We start from the raw sequence: 25,735 nt of genomic DNA, 5'->3' as shown, positions 1-25,735 counted from the left end.
TAAAAGAAACACCATCAATGCATCATCAGCATTACTCAGTATCACACGCAGATGTGACAGATCCACGATCTCTCCAGCAGGAAACACACCAAACACCTGATGTCTGTTTCTGTGCAGCTCAAACAGCTCAAACAGCTGTGATGTTGATGGTTATGAACAGTTGTGCTAAACAAAAATGTTGTAACATCATGCAGCGTACATGTGTTCCTAAAGTATCTTAGCGGTCCCAGGACTGCACTCTCCTGGAAGCTGCTTTCAGGGTTACAGCCTCTAACGCTCCTACTGCCACTAAGACCACTTTGTTCTTGTTCTCCAGTCGCTGCTACTCTGGAAGTTGAAGCACCCCCGACCCTTACTCCTACTACCGGCTCGACGGGGCTTCTAGTCCACATGTGGCGCGGGTGTTTCTATACACTACAGCTTCCTGGTTGTGCTTTGAGTTTATGCTATCCCAGCTTGCATCTTCCATCCTGCTACTACGTGGTGGAAAATGTCCGTAGCACCTTTGCACAGTCTGCAGCCGTGGTAGACTCCCTCCTACCACAGCTCACCTCTAAGCATCTGGATCTTTCTACCATTCATCGGGCTTCTCAGCATCTGTTTCAGCATCTGCACGGATTTGGCTCTGACTGATCTTCATCCTGCTGGCCTCACCAGGTGGATCTCACTGACTCCTCCCATACAGCTTGATGTCATCTACAGGATGACATTTGATGACATCACCTCTTAGTGATGAGCTGGCTTTGGGGATTGAAGCCTTTGCAGACAGAAGCTGGGACACTGCACACTCCAGTACTGTCTCCCACAGTTCCTGATGAATGTTATCAGTGCACTGAAGCACAGTAACAAGCAGGTCAGTGTGCATGAATGGGGCATAGAGTCAGGTTGGTCTGCCTAGTCTTAAGTGCTCTTGTACTGTCAGAATGACACGATAGCAGCCCTACGAACCAGCAGCTGAGCTTTTGTGTTGTTTCTAATGCTTTTCAGAGTTTTGCTCATGTACTGGCTCATGTGCCTCCACAGCTTCAGTAGCTCCTGTGTCGTGGAGAGGTGAGTTATCGGGCCGTGGTTTGATGGCCAGGACGGTTCAGTCCTGTGTTCGTGCCTTTAGCATTCCCCATATCTACAGACCGCTGATCACTGAACGCTTCTTAAACAGTAGACGTGGATTATGTCGGGTCCCGCTGTTGTCCCAGACTCATTGTCTCGAGAGTAGATCCTGGATGGATCTCTAGAAGCAGTTTATTCTGTCGGGACGACAGGATACGACCTGTTGGTTTGTTGGCTGCTCCAGTTTACCTGGAAGAACAGACGAGGTGGTGAGAGTCATCAGCTTCACATAAGATGAGCCTGGGACGGAGAGATCCTTCTCATCTTCCTCCTTTTCTTTACTCTGTTCATCTTCTTCGTTTTCAGGGAGCTTTGCAGGTGGTCGGGCCTTCCAATCAAAGAGGAGAGAGAGCTGACACACGGCGGCGTATAGGGACGTTTCTGAACACGCTAAAATAACTGAAACATCAGCTTCCTCATTAACTAGTGCCTCATAGTTACATCTGACTAACGTCTGAGGACAATTAATAAAGAAACATTGCAAAATGATCTGGCTAATATGTTAGAAACTGTTCTGATGTTGTTATGAGAGTGGAGCAGGACTCTTAACTGCCTCAGGAAGGTGGTTGATGGTGTGATCTGTTTCAGGAAAGGCTGCCAAAGCCCTGTAGCCACAGCTGGCCACCTCTGGATCCTGTTACAACACAAAGGTGCAGACACATGTTTCTGTTTCCTACAAGAGGATGAAACTTATGTGACATCACAGCATATTTGTGCATGTAGGAGTCATCATGTCAGCTGTGTGTGGATACAGTATATACAGACCTCGCTCAGAGCATAAGTCCAGAGAATGCTGACCACCTCTTCTTTTAATTTCTAATGACAAAAATAAGAAGTGAATTTAATGCACATTTAACACACACACACACACACACACACACACACACACACACACACACACACACACACACACACACACACACAGACAAACACACACACACACACACACACACACACACACACACACACAGACAAACACACACACACACACACACACACACACACACACACACACACACACACACACACACACTAGAATCAACAGAGTTTTCCAACCTTTTCTTATGTTTTCTGCAGACTTTCATTCAGCCAAATCGCTGCACTGACCTAAAGCACGATCTGCACGACATTTCCTTTAAACACAGTGAAGGTGGACGCCGCTCTTAATGAAACCAGAATTAGCTTTCATGTATATGAAAGTTGCTGCTGTGCTCTGGATCTTTGGCATTTTGCATGAAGCGATTTTCTCTAAGCTTCAGTTCACACAGCAGAGAAGTTTGTGTCTGACTCAGTGACTGCAAGGTGCTGCACAGGTCCTGTGGCTGCAACCCAAAAGCATCCCTATCAGGCGTCCTGTGCTAATACGCCATGTTTGGTTTTGGCCTTTGGTCTTGTGTTTGTTTAGATGCCACTTTGCAAACCTAAGCTGTACTGCCATATCATTGTTAGAGAGGAGGAGAGCTTTCCAACAAGCAGCACTGCATGGTCTAGGATTCATCTGCTGGGACGGCCTCTGCTGCTGTGTTGAATCCTCCAGAGCAACAAATTACCAAAACGTCTGTTTTTAAAAAGAGGCTCACACTCGCTGATCCATTTATTAGTTACTGTGAAGTCCGAGCAGAGCAGGACTCTGAGGACTGGACCCTCACACGTCTGTACTTTGTGCTTCTACACAACTTTACATTGATGTGCTAACTTTAGCTACCAAACACAGTGATGTAGAGATGTGACTCTACAGTGAGGTGATACAAACAGCTGGTGAGAGTCCTGTTTACAGACAGAAGCACAGAGAAAAACAGAACCTGGTGGAGTTCCTGTGTCACTCTGTTAGCTCCTCAACACAGAGGAACATGAACGTTACGACGCACCTCGTACTGCTCTGATTTAACTGTGAGCTGAGGCACCAGAGCCAAAAGCTCAGCGATGGCTTGAACCACCTCTGGCTGTGAGTGACAGCTGAGCTCAGGCCAAACAGTTCTCCATGCTGAGATAATATCCACCACCTGAGAAAGAAACATTTCTTTTAAGACCAGAACTTTGGAAAAGATTCAAAAGTTATGATGCAGAAAAAAGATGATTCCTGAATTTAAAGAGACAAATGGAGACAGACGAGGTACCTCTGCTCGACACAGCTCCTGTAGTCCCTGCAGGACGAGAGCAGCCGGGGTTGCCAGGTCTGGTCTGTTGCACTGTTTTAAAGTGAGTGAAATGGCAGCCACCATGTCCCCTGCATGCTGGTAAGGCCTGGTTAACACACACATCAGCGTGGACAAAGTGGAAAATGTGTTTCTTCTCATTTTGTTACCATTTTTATTAAAAAGCATTAAAAGTGCCAGGACACGTGTAAGTAAGTAAATGCAAACACAGCTTCTTATCATTGCAAACTCTTCTGGCTGCAAATGTTTTACAATAAAAGCAAACGTAAGCATTTGTGAAAACAAGAAACATCTCAATGATTTGCTAAATTTGTGCTGTAGCATCCATCCAGAGGGTTTCCCAGGTTTTCACTAATGCTAACAAAGCTGCATGTACATGTTAGCAGGTGTAACAGGCCCCGGGACGATGAGCAGTGTGCACCAGCTGGTTAGAACAAAGGAAATAATCAAATAAAATCATCGTTTGATTTCATCAACACACATAAAGACCAGTTCACAAACACTGACAAGCATTAGCTAACAGCTAACATGTAAAGGACGTGTGCAGGAGCCTGGATGCAGTTTGTGGAGTTTATATGATCAACATAGTTTTTGGGTTGAAGGTTAAAACTATGAAGTTATGGCTCACTTGCTTAGAGTTGTATTATATGGGAAGCAGTGCTTACAGACTGACATAATAATAGCTGGATTTCCTTTGCTTCAAATGTATGCTTTTATTTTGATAGTCTGGCAGAGACAGGAAGTTAGCTGCCTCTCAGTCTCTCTGTTTGATCTGAACTTTGTAAGACTTTGATCCTTCTGGATTCAGTCACGTGTAGCTGCTCTGAAAGATTTCAAACTGGACTCCTGCTGATTTTTGGAGAAACAGGGACTCAGTGGAGCGTCGAGCTGAGGCTTCATTCACTGCAAAGCTACAAAGTGCATTCATTTATCTTAACAAGCAAAGTTGATGTGACTGAAAAAACAAATATTTTTCTGAACTTTTCTCAGCTTGTTGAGCAGAAACATCTATGAAGAGTCCAGTCAGTGATTATTACTCATCAGAAGGGAAGATGAAGAGTCCTGGTGTTGGAAGCTCACACTGTCTGCACTGTGCATGCAAAGTCCACTGAATGAATGAACCAGTGAATGTAGGAAGTGCCCACTGTTTCTGTAAGTATGGGAGACCCACCTCTCTCTGCAGATGTCCCTGACACAGGCGGCCCTGGCCAGGATCTGCTCCCACTGGGCGTCCCTCCCCAGCACCACCCTGCTGTCCTGCTGGCTCATTAGACGCTGCAGCTCTGGGTAGACCCGGTCCTTACAGACATGACCAAAGCAGCACACAATCAAAGACAAACAGAAGCTTTGAACACATGACTATGACATTTATAGTAATGCGTTATTATTGCAAACCTGTTTCTTCCACAGAGCGGTCATGAGGCGCAGTCCCACTGCTCTCAGCTTGGGGGAGCCGGCCAGCATGTGCAGACTGTGCAGCACGATCGGGAAGCAAAGCTGGAATATTACAGCACATATGATCAGAGCCAAGTTTACAAGAGAAACACACGGTTACAGCTGAAGAAGGCAGATGTTAGACGATGACTGCTGGTTTGGAGAGTCCAGCTCACTGACAGAGTGCTTTATACTACAGAGCACTGCATCTATCCCACACAGAGGCTGCTGTGGTCCAATCCCAGCTCCTACAAACTGGCTACAAGAAACACTGTCCGTGTTCATCTCAGTTATTCACTGTCATTGGTGGATTGTGCTCACATGCGGGTATTTGGGACACACGGGTCACTGGTTTTTAAACTCTAGAAGCCTCCTGGATGAAGAAAAGCTCCTCAGACTACATGACCTGGATGACCCCACAGATAAAAGCTCATATGTGTGTATGATGGACTAAAACACACTGTGAGCGCTCAGATGAAGTAGAAAGGTGCTGCTGATGTTCCAGCCCCGTCTCCAGACGCTCACAGTCAGTACAGGTTCTTCTTAGTCGTGCTGCGTACCTTATGAGTGCCGAGGTTTGGCAGGCTTGTGAGAACAGCGTGAGCCAGGACGGGACTCTTTTCTTTGGTCAGTTTGAACAAAAGAAGCAGCACGAGGGGCGGGACCTGCAGAGGGAAACGCCCACATCAGCAAACACACCAACCAAACATTAGGGGTACAATGAAACAATGAGGGGTAAACTTCACACTTCATCTGCAGCTAGTGACTCCAACACAAGTCCAGAGGGAAGTCTGTCCCCTTAGAGCACTCCCTAACCTCTCCCTTTATACGGCAGCAGATTAGCAGCAATCACACAGCAGTGACAGCTTTTATCTTCCTGCTGATCTGAACCATTTCAAAGTCATGTGTTGGTGCCAAAACACCAGGTTATCAACATGTGTTTACTGCTCTTAGAAAGACAAACACGAGCTAGCTGCCTTACATACAACATATCTACATGTCAGAGGGAACAACATGCATTACTTTATATTCAGGCCACAGATTTAAGAGAACCAGTTGTGTGGGTTATCTACCTGGCAGGGGTCGGCAGCAGCGACAGCCTGGCTTGCTTTCAAAGCCAGCTGGCAGATGTTTTCCTGACCCATGATGATGAGATAAGTCACAATCAGGACAAGAGAGGAGGACAGGCGCTGGCTGGACGACAGGGCGGAGCTGACCGCCAACAGCCAATCGGTCGCTGCTGCTGGATTGTTGGCCACTTTGCGCAGTACCGACAAAGACACGCTGAGCTCACTATACCAGGAACTCAGAGACAGAGGCAGTGATGGGGCCGGCTGAGGGAGACAGATTCATGAGAAACAAATGAGAAAGAACAAAGAGCAAAGCTACAGATGCACCATGAATGTTAATGAAGTGTAATTTAAGGATCAAGCAAAGCATCCCAGAGGAACAACACTCCAGAGACTGGATGCTGACCCTGAAGAAGAGGCAGTAAAGACAGCCCTGTTGCTATGACACTGAGAGGGAAACAATATTTTTGGATGGATGTCGTCTATGCTCTAATGCTCTGTCCACTCACCACCTAACACCTACCTGCACTATTGTAACAGTGTTTCTTTACGTGGCTACACCTCAAAGAAAGACTCCAAAAACTGAATGTGAGAAACAGGCCTGGGGCTACCTGCTAGGCTACCTGCTAGGCTACCTGCTAGGCTAACTGCTGGGCTACCTGCTAGGCTACCTGTTGGGCTACCTGCTAGGCTACCTGCTAGGCTAACTGCTGGGCTACCTGCTAGGCTACCTGTTGGGCTACCTGCTAGGCTACCTGCTAGGCTACCTGTTGGGCTACCTGCTAGGCTAACTGCTGGGCTAACTGCTGGGCTACCTGCTACGCTACCTGCTAGGCTACCTGCTAGGCTACCTGCTAGGCTAACTGCTGGGCTACCTGCTAGGCTACCTGTTGGGCTACCTGCTAGGCTACCTGCTAGGCTACCTGTTGGGCTACCTGCTAGGCTAACTGCTGGGCTAACTGCTGGGCTACCTGCTACGCTACCTGTTAGGCTACCTGTTGGGCTAACTGCTGGGCTACCTGCTAGGCTACCTGTTGGGCTAACTGCTGGGCTACCTGCTAGGCTACCTGCTAGGCTAACTGCTGGGCTACCTGTTGGGCTTCCTGCTAGGCTATCTGCTAGGCTACCTGCTAGGCTACCTGTTGGGTTACCTGCTAGGCTAACTGCTAGGCTACCTGTTGGGTTACCTGCTAGGCTACCTGCTAGGCTACCTGTTGGGTTACCTGCTAGGCTTACTGCTGGGCTACCTGCTGGGTTACCTGCTAGGCTACCTGTTGGGCTACCTGTTGGGTTACCTGCTAGAAAAACTGCTAGGCTACCTGTTGGGTTACCTGCTAGGCTAACTGCTAGGCTACCTGTTGGGTTACCTTCTAGGCTACCTGCTAGGTTACCTGCTGGGTTACCTGCTGGGCTACCTGCTCTGTTACCTGCTGGGTTACCTGCTGGGCTACCTGCTCTGTTACCTGCTGGGTTACCTGCTGGGGTTTATCTGCGGGCCTGCTAACTCTGTGCAGCAGGCTGTGAGCCAGCCTGTGGTTGGTGCTGTGTGTGTTCTGGTCAGTCAGCGGCTCAGTGAGACCCAAGCAGGACAGGAGCTGCAACACGGGGAGAATCAGGACCGGACTCAACCAGGGCGCCACCTCCGCTTGTTCAGGGACCAAACTCAGTGCTGTGTTGAGAGAAAGAATATCTCATGTAGGACACAAAGCTCTGTGAGGTTCCAACCATGACCTGCACACACAACCTAGTTTTGTTCCCACTAATTCTTTCACTGCTTCAAAGTTTCTTAAAGGAAGCTAAAGCCAGCAGAGCTTTGTCCAAAATAATCACTTTACCAAGTCTGAGAAGGCTGGTCAGCTGATCTGAAGGGGCTTCCAACAAGAGCAAGGCCACGCCCATCATCAGCTCATCCAACAGCAACTCCTGCAGAAAACAAACAGCGATGCCAACAGGTCAATACAGGCCACAGAGGCCTGAGGGCTCACACATCACAGCGCTGACAAGGTTCACAATGGGGGACATTTGACCCACATGTGTAAACCTCTATAGGCCAGAAGGCATCTTGTTCCATGTACTGACATCACCAGCAGACTGACAGCTAATAAATAAGTCAGCATGTTTGGTTTTGTAAGCGTGGACAGGATCGATGGTCAGGCTTCCTCTCAGAGAGGCTCCAACTGCAGGATGTGAATGATGTTAATAAGGTGAAACGTGTAAACAGAATCGGTGCCAGCATGGAGACAGTGTGTGAAGAAGACTCTGTATTTACATGAACCAATCACCACTGCAGAGCAGTTCATTTAATCCCCACGTAAGAAGATCTGTGTAACCGTCACTACAGCTGTTTCTGTGATGAAGTTTCAGTCAGCTTTAATCAGCTGTTGGGATGAGATGCAGCGCAGAGACCAACAAGTGCTCAGCATCACTGGGAACAAACCACTTCAGGTGACCCATCATGGAGCTCATCCAGAGGATCAGAGCAGCGATCAAAGCAAAGGGTGACGAATCTAAAACATGTGCTGAGTTACTTCCTTCCACACGTGTTCATAGTTCTGATGGCTTCAGTGAGAATTAGTCTAAACTAATTTTTCACACTAATTCTGGTCACACAGCGTCTCCAACACTGCTTTCTTTAATGTGACTGTAGCCTGAGGGTGCACAGCCTGACTCCATCACACAAGTGAGTGTAAACAAACCTGATGACAGCCATGACGTTACGTCACGTTAACCAGCACAGCAGCGCGGCTTCTTTATCTTTGCTGGTGTCTGATTGTTTACAAACAGCGATCACCTGACAGGCTGGAACAAGCTGCTGCATTAAGCCGATTATTGGTCTGCAGTCTCCGTTGAACTCGAGGCATCGCCGACACGCACACAGCAGCTGCAGAGCCAGCGCCGCTTTCTCTGGTTTCCACTGGTCTCCAGAGGTCCCAGTTAGATCTTGGAGCAGAGCGCCCACAAACGCACACAGCTCCAGGACTGCCTCCACGCTGTCCACCTGCAGGACAGAGAGGAGAGGCTGACATAGCTCCATCCTGCTCTCTGTATTAGTTACTTCCTGTCAATCTGAGCGTATGCAAATAAGAGAGACACATTTAAATGAACGATGGTGAAACATACAGAGTGGAAACATGTTGACGTGTCTTTGTACAGTTACCTAACATAACTTCAGTTTGTTACCTGCATGTGTGGAACCAGCTGACAAAGACAGAGCAGCAGCCTGTCAGACACTGGGGACAGCGTTTCCTGCTCCTTGTTCTGGGGGGCGGACCTGGATCCTCCCTGAATGGGCAGCATCACCCTAAGAAGACTCTGTCGAAGGAGCGCGTGCTCGGGTTGCCTGTGAGGTTGGCAGTATAGGTACCGAAGGAAGGGGGCCAGCATGGTGATATAAGCCTCTTTATCTCTGTAACGTACACACACACTGGAGTCATAAGAATCTCTGAGAATAGATCATCTCATAATGTCCAGTTGTCTTCAAAGTAGTGTACAACATAACAGCTACGATAGGAACCAGTAAGACTTACCTGTCAACAGCTTTCTGGATAAAGTCATCGATCTCGAACAGCAGAGCCGGCCAGCAGTCCACTCTGTTCTCCAGGGCTGTGACGTACGGGTGAGGGCTGCTCCTGCAATGGACGGGTCAGTGTCCCAGCTCTGATTCAAGTTATGCTCCCAACAAACCACTGAGTCAGTCTATTACAACGAAGACAAACTAAGAAGGCCTCAATCCACACAAGACCTGTTGCCTTCCTTCTCTCACCCCAACCAATCACAGCAGATGGCCCCGCCCCTCCCTGAGCCTGCCAGAGGTTTCTTCCTGTTAAAAGGGAGTTTTTCCTTCCCACTGTCGCCAAAGTGCTGCTCATAGGGGGTCATATGATTGTTGGGTTTTTCTCTGTGTTATTATAGGATATACTGTACAATATAAAGCACCTTGAGGCGACTGTTGTTGTGATTTGTTGCTGTATGAATAAAACTGAATTACAAGTTCTCCAAAGAACAAGTGCAAACTGTCAACACTAAAAACTATTGACAGTGTTATTTTAAAGCATCGATCCTTTACTGTTGGCTACACATCGTCACTTTTGCAGAATGCAGTCATATAAATAGTCCTCCAACATCCATACTGTTTCCACACAAACTGGATTTACACACCCACTCCCACAGTGACAATCTAAAGGCAAAATGTCACGTAGCTGCCACCTATGAGGATGAAAACATGCTTAAAATATGGTGTACTCACACGTACCTCTAACCAGAGTCGAGTGTGAGAGACAAAACGTTAGCAGTTGCACACACACTAATGCATCCACTGATACCATTATAGATCAGCCTTTGAATGAAGTGCTGTGTGCCTGTTCAATCATTTTCCAAGTGCAGGAAGGAAGCTCACGTCTGTGCCTGTGACAGCCTGCACTGTGGGCCAGACGTCTACTCCTCCGTGTTTCCAGTCTTCACATGACGAACCTGTTTGACCACATGTGTCACCCTTCAGCACGCCATTTCCAGACCTGAGTTTCAATACACGCCAACTCGTCAGCCTATCAGAGCACTCCCCACGTTCCAGCACAAAGGAAGCAAACAATCAGGAGTTTCTTCTGTTTATTGTGACTCAAAGTCTGTTGGTGTTTCAGAGCACTGGCAGACAATTTGGACAGAGGAGATCTTTCTGTTGCACCGCTGATTTTTATACAGATGTTCACGAGTGTCTTTGCCTTTGAGGTGAAGTCTGCATTCATCCACAGGACAGATTTTATACACTAAAAAGAGGAGAGCTCACTATATTGTGACCAAACATCACTTTTAATGTTAAAACCCTGTTCGTTCTTACAGCGGCCCCATCACTGCAGCCACAGCACCGTCTGTCACTCTGTCCTCACTCATGAACAACACCCACAGATACTTAAACGCCTCCAACTTGGGCGCCAGCTCGTCCTTGACCTGGAGTGGGTGCTCCACTGTTTTCAGCTTTGAACCACAGCCTCAGACTTGGAGGTGCTGATTCTCATTCCCAATGTTTCCCACGCAGCTGCAGAATTACTCAAAACAGCATCGATAACAACACCCACCAGGAATAGATCCGACAGTGATGGCAAAACGGACCAAGCTCAAAAAGTCTTGCTCCATTGCCTCACCAAGCTCCTCGTACAGCTGAGTTTTTGCTTCAGCTTCTGCAAGAGTTACACTCATCCTGTCGATATCTGCCAGACGATAGCCAAGCCTAACAGGACGCTTCAACCTGCTGCTCCTGAACCTCCAATGTCTATCTTCTGGTTCAGGGTTTGCCACCACCACATTAAAGTCCCCCAGCAGGACTATGGAGTTGCTAGATGAGGTACCCACCTCACCCAGCAACTCTAAAAATTACTCTAAACAACTGTTAGTCACATGTGAACGAATGACTATCGGCACCTGTTCCCAACATGACGGCACAGGGAAGCAACCGTCTTGTCCACCAGGGAAAACTTCTAAATGCTGCCATCAAATCAGGGAGATGCAAACGTACCCATTCCCTGTCTGCCACCTCTCACTCTTTACATGTAGTCAGTATTTTTCAACCTCATGCACCAGTTTGGGATTCTCATGCTCCAAGAGCCAGTTTATAGCTGGGACTGAAGCACCAGGGCCTTGACTGCCACCAGACAGAGCACCGGACCCCTACGGCACTTCAAGTGGGTGGTGGACCAATGCTGCTTCTTTGGACTAGCAGTAAGCTACAAGCTATATGTAGCTTGATAGATTACACAAGACAATATGTTTGAACATCTCTAGATATTAGACATGAGATACTTACCTGATAGAATACGGACAGGTGAAGTGTCCATCGCTCTGGTCAGCCTGCATCTCCAACAATCGCCGAATGACTTTTATCAACCCTTGAGTGTGTCTGTTGGACATCAGAGTCAGAATAACTGAAAAAACTAACAGTGTGAGCGTTTTCATTGCTTCAAATGTTTTCAAATAGTTACATTATGCTGCACAACTAGGTTAGCGTCCAGATTAGAGAGCATCCAGCTCTGAACTGTGGAACAGTGACCTTTAACATTTTCATGTTTCCAGTTTGAACTTTCAAAGCTATTTTCTTTACTTCACATGAGCCCTGATGGAGAGCAATGACATCGTGGATTTATCCTCAGCACAGACTAAGCTGTGACCTCCATGTGTCTAACTCAGTTTGTAGACTGTCAGTCGGGTTCCTGCACTGGAAGCATTGACTCCATGTTACACACTGGTAGCTGGAAAAGAAGGCGACTGGACTTGATTAAGTTTTAAAGATGTTTCACTTCTTATACAAGGTGGAGAGACCCACATATTTAAACCCTACAGGGCGTTTCCCTCCTTGGAGATGGTCATCGAGCTATTTGTCATGTGCGTCATCACATGAGTATAAACAAAAGCGTAGGTCATTGTCAACACCAAGGGTTAAGGGTTGAACCACTATGAGACCTCACCGCGACCCATCATGTGACCTTTGAGGTCACCTGAGGCGAGGTGTGAGTGGGCCTTTAAAGGGATTTAAAGACTGAATTTGTAGGTGACGATGGCCAGTAACAGTGGACATACACGGCCTTCTTCATACCTCTTCTCAGTTCACAGTGTTAGCATTCTCATGCTAAAGAGAGCCTTCTTTGTCCTGCTGATACACAACCTCGTCCTGCTGAGGTCTATCTTTCATGTTGTGCCTTTGTGCAGCGGCTGTAACGCTGCATGGATGCAGGTTACAGAGCCTCTATCAGACTCATTGACAAACAGCTGAGCTGAGCTTTCTGAGGCAGGATCGTGGCGTCCAATAACTGCGCGTTGCATACCTTGCAGAAGGCAGGAGGTTGAGGACACCATTGAGGATGTAGTCCAGGTCTGCATGGCCCTGGTCCACCAATAACACCAAGGTGTCATAGCACGCTGAACACACCACAGCACAGTCACTGCAGCACTGCTGCCACAAAGCTTCCAGTGCTGGGCCCTGAACAACAACAGTGATGCAGTCAGTGTTTCAGAAGTTTAACAAAACGATCTGTGCCATTTCCACACATGCACTGAAGCCCTGAATGAAAACGGACAAAGACAGAGGTGCACGTGAGAATGCAATCTGTCCCACTCAGTTCAGCCACTCGGGCTCAGCACTGATTCAATCCCAACTCACAAGGTTTGATTCAATTTGGACTCAGACAGTCAGAAATATTATAACTATGATCGTTTATCAGTGCATATCCATATTTTATATCTGTGTATAAAAACAAAGCTGACACTGTGAGATCAGAGGTGTCAGCCTCACAGCAGATGTGTCAAAGTCACTGAGGATAAAACACAGGACCACATGAAGCAGATGTTCCTGCTCTTTTATACTTCATGTAACTAAAGAAATGATCATATGTGACTCTTACAGGAACTCACCTGAGCACAGGACCAGGTGATTTGCCCATTTGACCCTTTTTCCTTTAAGACAGCTGCAACAAGACTTCTCACCGTCTACAACACAAGAAAATCACACTTCTGTACCATTATTCACAATAACAAAGAGAGGAAGAGAAACCAACACTACAGAGTGAATGAATGAGTGAGTGAGTGAGTGAGTGAGTGAGTGAGTGAGTGAGTGAGTGAGTGGGTGGGTGGGTGGGTGGGTGGATGGATGGGTGAGTGAGTGAGTGAGTGAGTGAGTGAATGAATGAATGAATGAATGGATGTGCCTACAGGGTATGGAACGCCAGGACTGCCATAATGAATTAATTAAATACACCATTAAATAATTAATTAAATGTGGCAATAATTAATTAAAATTGGAATTAATTAATTAAATAAATAGTTATGTATGGAACGCCAGGACTGCCATAATGAATTAATTAAATACACCATTAAATAATTAATTAAATGTGGCAATAATTAATTAAAATGGGAAATAATTAATTAATTAAATAGTTATGACACATGTAATTAATTAATTATTGGCACATTTAATTAATTATTTATGTATTTCACATTTTAATTAATTATTGACACATTTAATTAATTATTGACACATTTAATTAATTATATATTGACACATTTAATTAATTATTTATGTATTTCACATTTTAATTAATTATTGACACATTTAATTAATTATTTAATGATATATTTATTTATTTCATTTTGGCAGTCCTGGCGCCTGGCTCTCATCATGAAATAATTTTATCTGTCAACCTCACCCATCAAACTCAGGGGGCGGGGTTAATGCTGCCCATGCTGCTTCTCTAACATTTGATTGGTTGCCGTGCAAAGTAAGTCAAAACAGGTCGATCCTAGATAATCGATTGCTTGTGTAGACTTGGGGCAGCCAGGTATCCCAGAATACATTTCAAATCACAGGCAGCAATGTCAGAGACATGCACAGCACGCGCAGGCTGAGTTCATATTTTCACCACATTTAATAGAGCAATGAAATTATTATTATTGTTGTTGCTGTCGTTGTTTCTTGTTGTTAATATTATTTTATGACAAAATGTTGACACACTGTGTGAAATGTAAATAAAATTGAATTGAATGGTTTGCAAATCTCATGAACTACTTTATTCATAATGCAACATAGAAAACATATGAGCTCATTGTGAATTTGGTGGCAGCAACATCCCAAAAAGCTTGCAGCATGGCCATGTTTCCAACATCACCTCTACTTTCAACAACCGTCCATAAACACCTGGGAACTGAGGAGACTTTTGGAAGAGCATCATTTTTGTCTGATATAAGGGACAGAGGTGCTCAACAGTCCTGCGGCTTTTCATCTCGTGATGTCACAAATACCTGGACCACAGACAGGCCGGTTCAGGACTTGCGGTCTTCCACTACAAAACCCTGCTGTAGTGTGCAGCTTAGCAACATCCTCCTTAAACATGTAAAAGACATCATCTCCATGGGAGCACATGCTGCTCTAAAACCTGTGTATATAATTCAGTCTTGGTTCCTTTCCAAATGTGCAAGGTGCCACTTCCATAGGCACTGATCTAATGCCAACCATCACAGATGCAGCCTTTTTAAACACTGATAACAAACTTCAGCTCAGACATGTAAAGCGTCTCATTACAGACGATTTACAGCCGGCGAGCCTTCAAAGTCTTGGGTCTGAGATGAGTCCGTAAGAAACCACGTCGGCCGGTCTGGAAGCACGTCGCGAGGCTCCAAATGCTCCACCAGACCGCCGACAGGTCTCGCACGCCACAGCCGCTCTATCACGTGACACATACTGCTCCTATGAGCTAAGGTCATGTGTTGGGTTACGCCATGTCGCAAGTTTTCTGAGGTGCTTTTGTGATATTTAGTAGATCGGATTACATCTTTTTTTATTTATTACTTATATACGATCCAGTAATTTAGGTCAGTATCAGATCGATACCGATACGCAACGTCGGATCGGTCCATCTCTAGTTCAGATGGCTTTTAATGAGCCTTATAAAATAAACACAGTTTAAAAACATCTAGCAACTAAATCAAGGGTAGCCTGAACTTACAGTCACTGAACACAGCAAGTGTCCTGCTCTCAGACACAAGACCTGCCTTTAAAAGTTCAGAGTAATGAAATCAGCAGTTCTGATTCTATCATTTGTAGTCTCACACACTTGTGCATTTCTGTTGTTTTGGTTCACATCGGTTGATTTTCTGCTGTAAACAACTAAAGAGAACATTTTCTAAACCTTTGAGTGTCCATCAGGATCCTGTAGAAACAGCTTCCATGTCAAAGATCAATATTCTGGATTCTGTTTAGAAAGAAAAAGATTTTTAGAAAATTCTCTAAAGAATTCAACATCTGTTTTGTTTTCTACTATTTATTTATTTTTTTAAAGTCACTCTAGCACAGATTTCTTTAGTCACATGTCTTTGTGTCTTCCATAAAAAACATTAAACATGCAAACACTCAACACAGCAACACTGAAAGCATTTGAGTGTAACATTCATTCAAATCAAACTTTATACACAATTACAAAATGGAACAAAAGACAATCTAAACATTAAAACACTACAGCCACTGAAGAAACAAATGAAACCAATCACAATCAACATCAAAATATGATAACAGAAAAATAGAAGAGACATATCATACATCATATATCATCAGAGTGTTTCTCTAACAGCAGGAGCCTCTTTACACTCAGCTTCACACAGACGAGCTGAGGAATGATCAAGCAAACAACAGCATATCCTGATATGAGGCTCACAGATCAGGATCAATACAACTCGTAGCAACCGACATTGTTGTTGCCATGGTGACCACTGCCATATATAGTATTTCTGTTGCCTCACTTGTCTTAAACATCAACGCTGGCTGTTTTTCATTTTACTAATGAGTCCACTCTCTTCACTCACTTTCGTCTCTTCCTCGTGTTTGAGCTCCTCTCAGAGAGGATTTAAGAAAGAGCTTTGATGATGGCTGTAGCTCAGGAGATAGAGCAAGGCATCTAATGATCAGAAGGTTGGTGGTTCAATCCCTGACTGCTCCAGCTGACACACAAAGTGTCCTTGAGCAAGACACTAACCCTCTCCGATGCATCCATCAGAGTATGAACGTGTTAAACAAGAATCAGTCCGTTCACCATGGAAACATCAAAGTAGAAAGTGATGTCAGTTATGATTGGCTGCACAGCTGGATCACATGACCAGGTGAGTGGTACAAATAACAGGAAGCTTCTCTTGTGGCTTTAATAATCATTTGAATTGATAACTTATGATTTACAGACTGTTCTTTATCTTTTCATTGTCGTCTGAAACACAGAAAAATATCAATGTTGGAAAATATGACATTTATATCTAGTTTCTACAGGATGGTTTAATTCTCCAAAGGCCACCACAGACATGACAAAGTTATTTCATCATTATAATGCACAAAAACAAAAATCAGGATGAGTCCTGCTGCTCACCAAACTTGTGTTGAAGAATAATTTGTGAATCATTTAGTTTAAAACATCAACTGACTGAATCCATGAATCTCATCATGTGTTTCAGAGTGAAAGACACAGACATGTACAGACTGACCTGTTTCTCTAACAGGTAAGACTAACTACACAGAGTCACTGACTCCAAAACTGCCTTTATACCTGAAAAGTGTTTCATTTTGAATCCATCCATTTGCATTTGAAAGGAATATTTAGAAAAGTCTGATGGATGAGTCAAATGACCCAATTAAACTGATTATAACACCATACGATGGAGCCCAGATCCCAAATCCAGGATAAAGAGTTTGAGTGAATGTGGTGTTGAAGGTGTGGAGGTGGATCAGAGAGTCAGAGGAGACTCTGTAGAAGGACAGAGTGCCAGCAGGACAGTCCACATACACTGCTGCTCTGAGAGAGACAGAGGAGGAGGAGGAGGAGGAGGAGGAGGAGGAGATGGGTGTTTCTCTGTAATTGTGCCACACAGAGGAACCAGAAAACTTACAGCAGCAAAGACTCCAGGACTGATCATTTCTACCAAACTCACACTCATCACTCCTTCCTTTCCTTTTGATTCCTCTGTAACTCACTGATATCCAAGCCCTCCTCCTCCACTCGACCTCCCAGTAACAGCGACCAGTCAGACCATCTCTACACAGCAGCTGAGGACGAACATCAAATCTGTCTGGATGATCAGGATATGACTGATACCACACACTCTCCACACGTGTCACCTTCCTGTTGTTGTCAGACAGTTGGAGCTTTGTGTTCACTGTGTTTGTGTCGATTGTGAGTTGACAGGAATCTAATGGAGAGAACAAACACAATCCAGCTGCAGTTATTGATCCATCATCTGTTCATTGATTGACACTTTGATGATGACTCCTGACATGATGAAGATGGTTGAATGTGTGCTGCTTTGTTTTCATGAATCCCATTAAAAACACACTTACACTTCCTCAGACCTGGTCTCAACCATCGGACTCCAGCAGGCTCCACCCTGAAAGGAGGAGGGGGGTCAGAGCAGCACAGTCAGCATGCACACATGGACATTACATGGCTCTCATACACACACTGTTACACACTGATAAAGGAACAGTCCAACATTTTGACACATAAATGTTTCAACTTCAAAAGAGCAAAACTCATAATCACATCACATTTAATCTCCTTTATTAAGCACGATGTCCAGGGAGCATTGACATGTGCCACAGTCAAGGTTCAACACACTGTGACATTCATGCTGTCAGGGAGTGGCTGCATATTAAATGTAAAGACTGGGACTGGCTACAGAAACTGATCCAGTACAGGTAGAGTGCAGCAGCCAGTGCATCACATATTTGGAGCTAATGCAGCGGTCATCACACCACATACTGCTTTCTATGTAAAGGAGCCTTCATTCTCAGATTAGGGCTGTTTGTGACCATAAAGTCTGTCTCACAAGGGCAGCCACTGGTCCAGGCGAGGAGGCCTCCACAGTGGGATGTGTGAGGGTGCAGACATGGGTGAAGTTAGGACCAGGTGCCAGTGGACCTGTGGACCTCTGGAGACAGGAGTTATTGTTTCACTCCACCAAAAGCAGAGAGAAAGATGTTTATTAATAATCCTTCTAATTAATAAATGCTCTGTAGAGCAAATTTGTTGAAGGTAAACAAACATAAATGATGGAAACAGCATCAACCAATCACAATGCTGCACTCTTGCAGGAGGAGGTTGTGATTTGATGCATGTGATGAATATATTTATTTCTTATTCTGCTAACAGGAAAATTATCTTTTATTTGTGTATATTTATACTAACATAAGTGCATTTAAAGGCTCGTCATCTTGATTTATTTATTCAGAAATGATATCAAACAATAATACAGGAAACCCTGAATTAAATGACACAATTCTTGGTCATTGATGGTTACAGCTAACAGTGTCTCTGGGACCACTTTTGACAGCATTTGACTGAAGTGCTGGTTGGCTGCAGGGCCACTATGAAGGCTCTTTCTGGAGCTCTCCGGCTACGTCCACACTAACACGTTTTAGTTTGAAAACGCCTCGTTTTCTCTCCGTTTTGGCCTCCCGTCCACACTGAGACGGTGTTTTCCATCCATCCATCCATTTTCTTCCGCTTATCCGGGCCCGGGTCGCGGGGGCAGCAGCCCAAGCAGAGAAGCCCAGACCTCCCTCTCCCCAGCCACCTACTCCAGCTTATCCGGGGGAACACCAAGGCGTTCCCAGGCCAGCCGAGAGATATAATCTCTCCAGCGCGTCCTGGGTCTGCCCCGGGGCCTCCTCCCAGTGGGACATGCCCGGAACACCTCACCCAGGAGGCGCCCAGGAGGCATCCTTGTCAGATGCCCGAACCACCTCAGCTGGCCAAACTTCTCACCCTATCTCTAAGGGAGAGGCCAGCCACCTTTGAGAGGAAGCTCATTTCCACCACTTGTATTCACGATCTCGTTGTTTCGGTCACTACCCACAGCTCGTGGCCATAGCTGAGGGTCGGGGCGTAGATCGACCGGTAAATTGAGAGCTTCGCTTTTACACTCAGAGGTGCTGATTCTCATTCCCACCGCTTCACACTCGGCTGCGAATCGCTCCAAGGCGAGCTGGAAGCCTTCACCCGATGAAGCCAACAGAACCACATCATCCACAAAAAGCAGAGATGAGATCCTGAGACCACCTAAGTCAGGGGTCAGCAGCCATTTGGACCCGGTTTCCATGCAAAAGAAAACACTGGGAGCCGCAAATGCTTTTTGACATCTAAAATTAAGATAACACTGCATATATTGTGTTTTACCTTTATGCTTTGTGTGAACAACTAAGGTGTGTTGCTTAAATCCATGAAGTGCTACAGAGAAAATTACAATTTATTTATGTAAGTAACACATTTTGAACTCTTAAAGAAATATAACAAAAGGAAAGACACCCAGCTGAACTAAAATGATCCAGCAAACAAAAACTGTTGTGAGCAGCCGCCCTTATATCGCCTTTGGGCTTTTGGAGCCTTGACCTGAATTTTAAAAAGTAATTTGAAAAAAAAGCACTATGCTGCTAAAAAAGGAAAAATAGATATTTGCAAAATTCTGCCTAAATATGTATTTTACCTGGTTAATGTGTGTGGCGGGGCGTGGTCTGCAGCGGCGCTGCAGGGGAGGCGGACGCACCTGAGCGGCACCCGCAATCACGCCTCGACGCCTTAACGTCTGTGCTCTCTGTGCTGTTGTTGGTGTGTGTCGGGCTGTGAGCTGCAAAGCTACAGCCGTCTGTGTGCGTACAGCAACCGTGTGTGAAAAGTGGTCAATAAAGAGATGCTGAAAAGCGTGTTCATGCAAACATCGTTGGGTCTGCTGTGATATGTTTACAATGGGACTTCTGGTCACAGCGTCTGCAAATCGAGGCTGTACGAAGTCACTCTCATCTTTACGCAGGACTGTAAGCTGTCATCTGTGAGGCGTGAGCGGTGTTTGTTTTTAACATAGTTCATGGTGGAGAACAGCTGCTGACATAATGTGGATCTGAAGATCTATAACTGGCCTGCCTGGGGTTGAATGTCTCGATAAATGCGCGGCGTTTCGGCGGGTACACCGGCTTCCGCGAGTGTGACGGATATTTTGAGCGATGAAGAAATAATAGAATAAAATTTTATTTTTATACTTCAATTTCACAATAATCTTCCAATTTAGAACTACAAGTTAAAAAAGAACTAACATGAATAAAATACACTTCAGCTGAATACTTCTAATTTATTTTCCCGGAGCCGCACTATAAGGACTAAAGAGCCGCATGGGGCTCCGGAGCCGACCCCTGACCTAAGTGAAACCACTTGGCTACGCCTAGAAATTCTGTCCATAAAAATTATAAACATAATCGGTGACAAAGGGCAGCCCTGGCGGATCCATCACCCACCTGGAACGAGTCCGACTTATTGCCGGCTATGCGGACCAAGCTCTTGCAACGGTCGTATAAGGACTGAATGGCCCATAGCAATGGGCCAGTCACCCCATACTCCCAGAGCACCCCTCACAGGACTCCCCAAGGGACACGGTCGAATGCTTTCTCCAAGTCCATAAAACACATGTAGACTGGTTGGGCAAACTCCCATGCGCCCTTGAGTATCCATGAGACGATAAAGAGCTGGTCCAGTGTTCCAAGACCAGGATGAAAACCGCATTGTTCCTCCTGTAACCAAGCTTGGACTAACGGTCGGACTCTCCTCTCCAGCACCCTGGCATAGACTTTCCCAGGGAGGCGTTTTCGCTGAAGGAAAACGCTGTGTTTTGAACACGCTCTCAAAAATGCATACATTTGAAAACGGTGCTTTCCCTTCGCAGTGTGGACAGCAAAAACGCAGACTTGAAAACGATGACACCTTTTTAGTCCTGTGATGCAGTCATGTGACCAATTAAACAAAGATAGGGCGTTATACAACAGTTGTTTTGTTTGCTCTCATTTTTGACAGCCCTATTAAAGGTTAATATCAGTCTGTACATGCTCCAGATAACTTTTCTTTAAATTCTGTAACTCTCACTCGCTTTTGCAACTTTGTACTTTTGTGTTACTCGCAGCAACAACTCCACCTCATTGTTAGTCCATTTAAAAACTCTGTGCTTTTCCTCATTTTGCTGCGACGTTTCAACGAGCCGGAAAGTGAATAGACGTCAGACAGAAATGAGGCAGGCCGGATCTTCTTGCGTTTCATGCATGCGCAGGACTGCAACATAAGCGTTTTTCGGCCGTTTCAATGTGGACACACAACCTTGTGAAAACGACTGAAAACAATAGTGTGGACGCGGAGCATTTTCAGACGAAAACACCGTTTTCAAATCCATCTGGGCTAGTGTGGACGTGGTCTCAGTGGCACAGCACATATCCTGCAGTGCAGGCTGCAGGGTAACAGGACCAGTGGTTGTCCTTGCTAGATTGGCTTTACAGTCAAAAACACCCACTGGTCTGGGCCCAACACCCAACCAGTGACCTGGTTTCCTCCACCAGCTCCATCCCTTTGTTTCTTAATCTTTGCTTTCTGTTAGCAATGAATGACTGATTTAAATGATTGACTTATATTATATTTAGTGCTGTCAACATTAACCCGTAATTACGGCGTTAACGCGGCAAATCCTCATTAACAAGTTAACGCAGATCAGCCCGATGAGGGGTTACACGGCGTTGAAGCGTTAATGCAGCTTAACGCGTTAATGTTGACAGCACTCATTATATTAGAATTTGACTTTGAATTTCAAGGTTGATCGACCAAAGTTAATTCACTTTGACTGCATTCTATTTTTCTGTTGTTTTCTACTAACTATCATCACAAAGTCCAGAAGATCAATTTGATATTTTAGCACAAACAAGTTTCAGTAGTAAACGCTCAGAAGCAGCAAACTAGCAGTGCAAAATAGCCCATTTTAGTAGGCGGCCAGTTAAGTTGAGTGACCTAGTAATCCATTTACTTTTACTAATATGATTTTCTAAGCTGGGGAAACAACTTCCCCCTAATTCTAGTTTATGCTGGGCCAGGCTAAACATGTCCTGGACATGGTCTCTGCACACAGATAAAACTTAAAATAAATAAAGAGAGTGAAAATGTCAGTTCCTTTCCAGAGATCAGTTTGAACAGGCTGCACCGTTGTTGCTGACAGAGATTTTGTTCTTTTAGACCCCATACAGACATCTACTGTTTAAGTTAGACCAGAAATGTGTGATTGTTCAAATAACACTGGTTTCCAGCATTAAGTAATCAGACAGAGCCAGTTTCCTCATCTATCAGACACTGTTTGTGGCTGTAACGGCCATCTACATACCTCAGAGTGTCCAGTCTTAGCTGCTCAAGCATCTTCACTGCAGCCTCTCCTGGGTTATTGTAGCTCAGGTCCAGCTCTTTCAGATGGGAAGAACTGGAGCTAAAAGCTGAGACTAGAGACTCGCAACCTTCCTCTGTGATCAGGCAGCCTGACAGCCTGCAGACATGACAAATACTCTTAGAGAAGAGAAAAATAGCTAAATGCAAACAGGAAATTGCAGCCAAAAATGAAACAGGAGTTAAAAATGGCCATTAGTTAGATTGTAAACGTCTAAACCTCATCTACTGAACATTTTGAGAATGCTGACCTGAGTGTTTCCAGTTCACAATATGGACTTTTCAGTCCAGAAGACAAAACTTTCACTCCAGAGTCCTTCAGGTCATTGTTACTCAGGTCAAGCTGTCTCAAACTGGAGGGCTGGGAGCTGAGTAGTGAAGACAGAGTTTCACAGCTTCTCTCTGAGAGATTACAGACACTCAATCTGAAGAGACAATAAAGAGAAAACAAAAATAATAATGTTATAATGTTAAACTTTCTGGTCTGAACTAGAGATGGCACGATACCACTTTTTTATGTCCGATACCGATACCATAAATTTGGATATCTGCCGATACCGATATGAATCCGATATAGTGTGTTTTTTAATCAACAAAACGTTTTTTTAATATCTTGCTGCATTTTGTATAAGTTTATACTCAAGTTTAAATAAATAACAACACTAAAGCTATTCTGTTATACCTGTATGTAAAAAATACACTGCGCCCAAAATATGTCATAGTTCAGCAACACTGATCAATCTAATAAAGTTAAACCTTCTCCATCCTCCCTATTCTGGTATTTTAAAGAGTACTTAGAAGACATTTTAAGCAACCTAACTAACAGGGTTGCAAACTCCCAGCAAAAAAAAAATAATAGGGAACCACCCCCCACCTCATGATGCTTAATCAATGTAATCAAATTTAATTTGATTCAGGGGGAAAAAAATGCACAAAAATAAATTATTTTTCAAGAATAATTAAATAGATTCAACATCTTTCTTCAACAGAATTGCAGACTGCACAGATGGTATCTTCCCAAAGGAAAAAGTACTATAGCTTACTAGGGTATATTAGACTCAACAGTTACTATATACAGTAATGGACTTCTATACATTTTACACAAGATTAAAACTTTGGGTGTAAGAGTCAGATAATTATTTATTAAAAACTAGACATTTTAAATGAGAATAAGAAAGAAAAGTATGTCTTTGTGCCCCCTTTTCCCTGTTCATGCCCTATCGGCCCCCCTGGCTAAACTTTGCTAGATCCGCCCCTGCACAGTTACCAGCCGTCAGCTACGTAGAAAAAGATCCTGGTGTAGAAATAATATTAAATAAATTCTAACAACAGCTTATCAAGCTTAAACGTGCTGCTGTTGTTCAGCCGCTGGTTTCCTCTTTCTGGTGAGAAGTGGGCCAAAAACTAAGAAGAGAGACGGACTCGTGACAGAAAAGCCGATCAGCTGATCATTAAGCAGTTTCATGATTGAAGCAGCAGGATAGAGAGAGAGAGAGAGAGAGAGAGAGGCAGTCGCTCCAGGTATGGTTGTTAAGCTTAACGTGGGAATGCTTTACAGACATTCAGAGATGAACTTACACACTTGCTTTACTTCTCTCTGGGAAAACTTCCTCATAGATGAAATGCTGGTTTGCTAGCAAGGCTACAAATACACACAGCCGCTCTATCACGTGACCACACTGCTCCAACGTGCTACGGTTATGAGCCGAGTTACGCCGCGTAGCAAGCTTTGTGAGGTGCTTTTTTGATATTTAATGGATCGGATTACATTTTTTATTTCTCGCCGATATCCGATCCAGTAATTTGGGTCAGTATCGGACCGATACCGATACGTAATATCGGATCGGTCCATCTCTAGTCTGAACCTTTGAAAAATACACAATCTAGATAAAATATCATCTCTATAGAGGTTAAATCATCTGGAGGGTTAATTAATCATCAATAATTAATCGATTAGTCCTCATTAAATAATTAATTAAACGTCATTAATGAATTAAGTTCAAAATACTTCCATCCATTCGCTTCGGCTTATCCTTTTCAGAGTCGCGGGGGGTGCTGGAGCCTATACCAGCCATCGTAGGGCGAGAGGCGGTTTGACAAGTCGCCAGTCTGTCGGAGGCTAACACATAGAGACAGACAACCATTCGCGCTCACATTCACTCACAGATTCCCACCTATGGGCAATTTGGATTAATCAATTAACCTATCCCCACAGACTGCATGTCTTTGGACGGTGGGAGGAAGCCGGAGTACCTGGAGGGAACCCACGCAAACACGGGGAGAACATGCAAACTCCACACAGAAAGACCCCCGGCCCAGTTCTTAAGTTCAAAATACTTAATAAATTAAATATATACATAATTGATTTAATGCCAAGTAATTTAATTTAAAACATTTCCAATAAATTAATTACAAATTTAATGACTTTTAAATATATTTCATTAATCACTTATTGACACATTTAATTAATTATTTAAGAATTTATTTATTTAATTCATTTGGGCCCTTCTAGCCCTTCAGCTGTGCATGTGCTTACATATCCACTGGTATGTATCCTACAGGTATTCTCACAGCAGTGCTGCTGAACATTAAATGACCAGCAGATGTCAGTTCTTCATAATAAGCAGTTAAACGAGGCTTTGTGTGATCTGCCTTTGGGTGAAGCAACTGGCCAGAAAAATTGGACACATTCACAGAGCTTTACCACACCATCACTAGACAACAATGGAATTATTTTAACTAAAAACAAATAATCAGAAAGTCTTCTGCCTGGTCTCGTACCTCTGTGTTTCTGTAACATGAATAATGAGCTGAAATTCTCCTCACGACACCACCGATCAGCTCGAAGGGCCCTCGAGTTTACCTGCATGCATCCTGTTCACCTGTCAGCTGTTTAACACCTGCTGCTTATTCAGGAAACACGCCCACATTACCTGGTGACAGTCACAGTTTAATGTGGGCCGCTGTTTGTCAATATAAAATAATTTAGTTCTAATATTGTGCACACAATTTGCAAATATACCGTATTATTTGGACCATAAGATGCCCCAGATTATAAGGCGCACTGTCAATTTTTGAGAAAATTAAAGGACTTTAGGTTTGTTAAGTTTCCTCAGCACACAGCTGCTGGAGCGTGTGTTTACCCTCAAAGTGACCGATCTGGGTTTACCTGTTGCTTTAATAAGGATTTGGGTTATTTGCATTTAAATTAAAT

General features: G+C 44.5%; 1 protein-coding gene and 1 pseudogene across 2 annotated transcripts in view; both read right to left on the bottom strand.

The window, feature by feature from the left end:
- The window catches only part of LOC148105934 (focadhesin-like), a 28,374-nt pseudogene extending 15,135 nt beyond the window's left edge, over positions 1-13,239 (bottom strand). The window contains exons 1-17 of the transcript XR_015718609.1: positions 13,169-13,239; positions 12,583-12,737; positions 11,568-11,660; positions 9,298-9,399; positions 8,951-9,176; positions 8,562-8,768; positions 7,606-7,693; positions 7,234-7,439; positions 5,774-6,034; positions 5,261-5,365; positions 4,662-4,763; positions 4,438-4,565; positions 3,228-3,354; positions 2,979-3,113; positions 1,876-1,926; positions 1,661-1,744; positions 1,300-1,438 (exon numbers count right to left, since the gene is read on the bottom strand). The product of XR_015718609.1 is annotated as a focadhesin-like (transcript). The remainder of the gene's footprint in view (positions 1-1,299; positions 1,439-1,660; positions 1,745-1,875; positions 1,927-2,978; positions 3,114-3,227; positions 3,355-4,437; positions 4,566-4,661; positions 4,764-5,260; positions 5,366-5,773; positions 6,035-7,233; positions 7,440-7,605; positions 7,694-8,561; positions 8,769-8,950; positions 9,177-9,297; positions 9,400-11,567; positions 11,661-12,582; positions 12,738-13,168) is intronic.
- Positions 1-25,735, bottom strand: part of LOC148105932 (NACHT, LRR and PYD domains-containing protein 3-like) — a 129,045-nt gene that overhangs the window by 78,429 nt on the left and 24,881 nt on the right. The window contains exon 8 of the mRNA XM_087838910.1: positions 22,773-22,946. Coding sequence (XP_087695036.1) covers positions 22,773-22,946 — 174 coding nt within the window. The remainder of the gene's footprint in view (positions 1-22,772; positions 22,947-25,735) is intronic.

The sequence above is a fragment of the Neolamprologus brichardi genome, chromosome 3 (assembly GCF_056152115.1).
Source record: "Neolamprologus brichardi isolate AB-2024 chromosome 3, ASM5615211v1, whole genome shotgun sequence".
NCBI classification, from domain to species: domain Eukaryota; kingdom Metazoa; phylum Chordata; class Actinopteri; order Cichliformes; family Cichlidae; genus Neolamprologus; species Neolamprologus brichardi.
The sequence above is the reverse complement of the archived record's forward strand: the minus strand, read 5'-3'. Positions and strand labels throughout refer to the sequence as shown.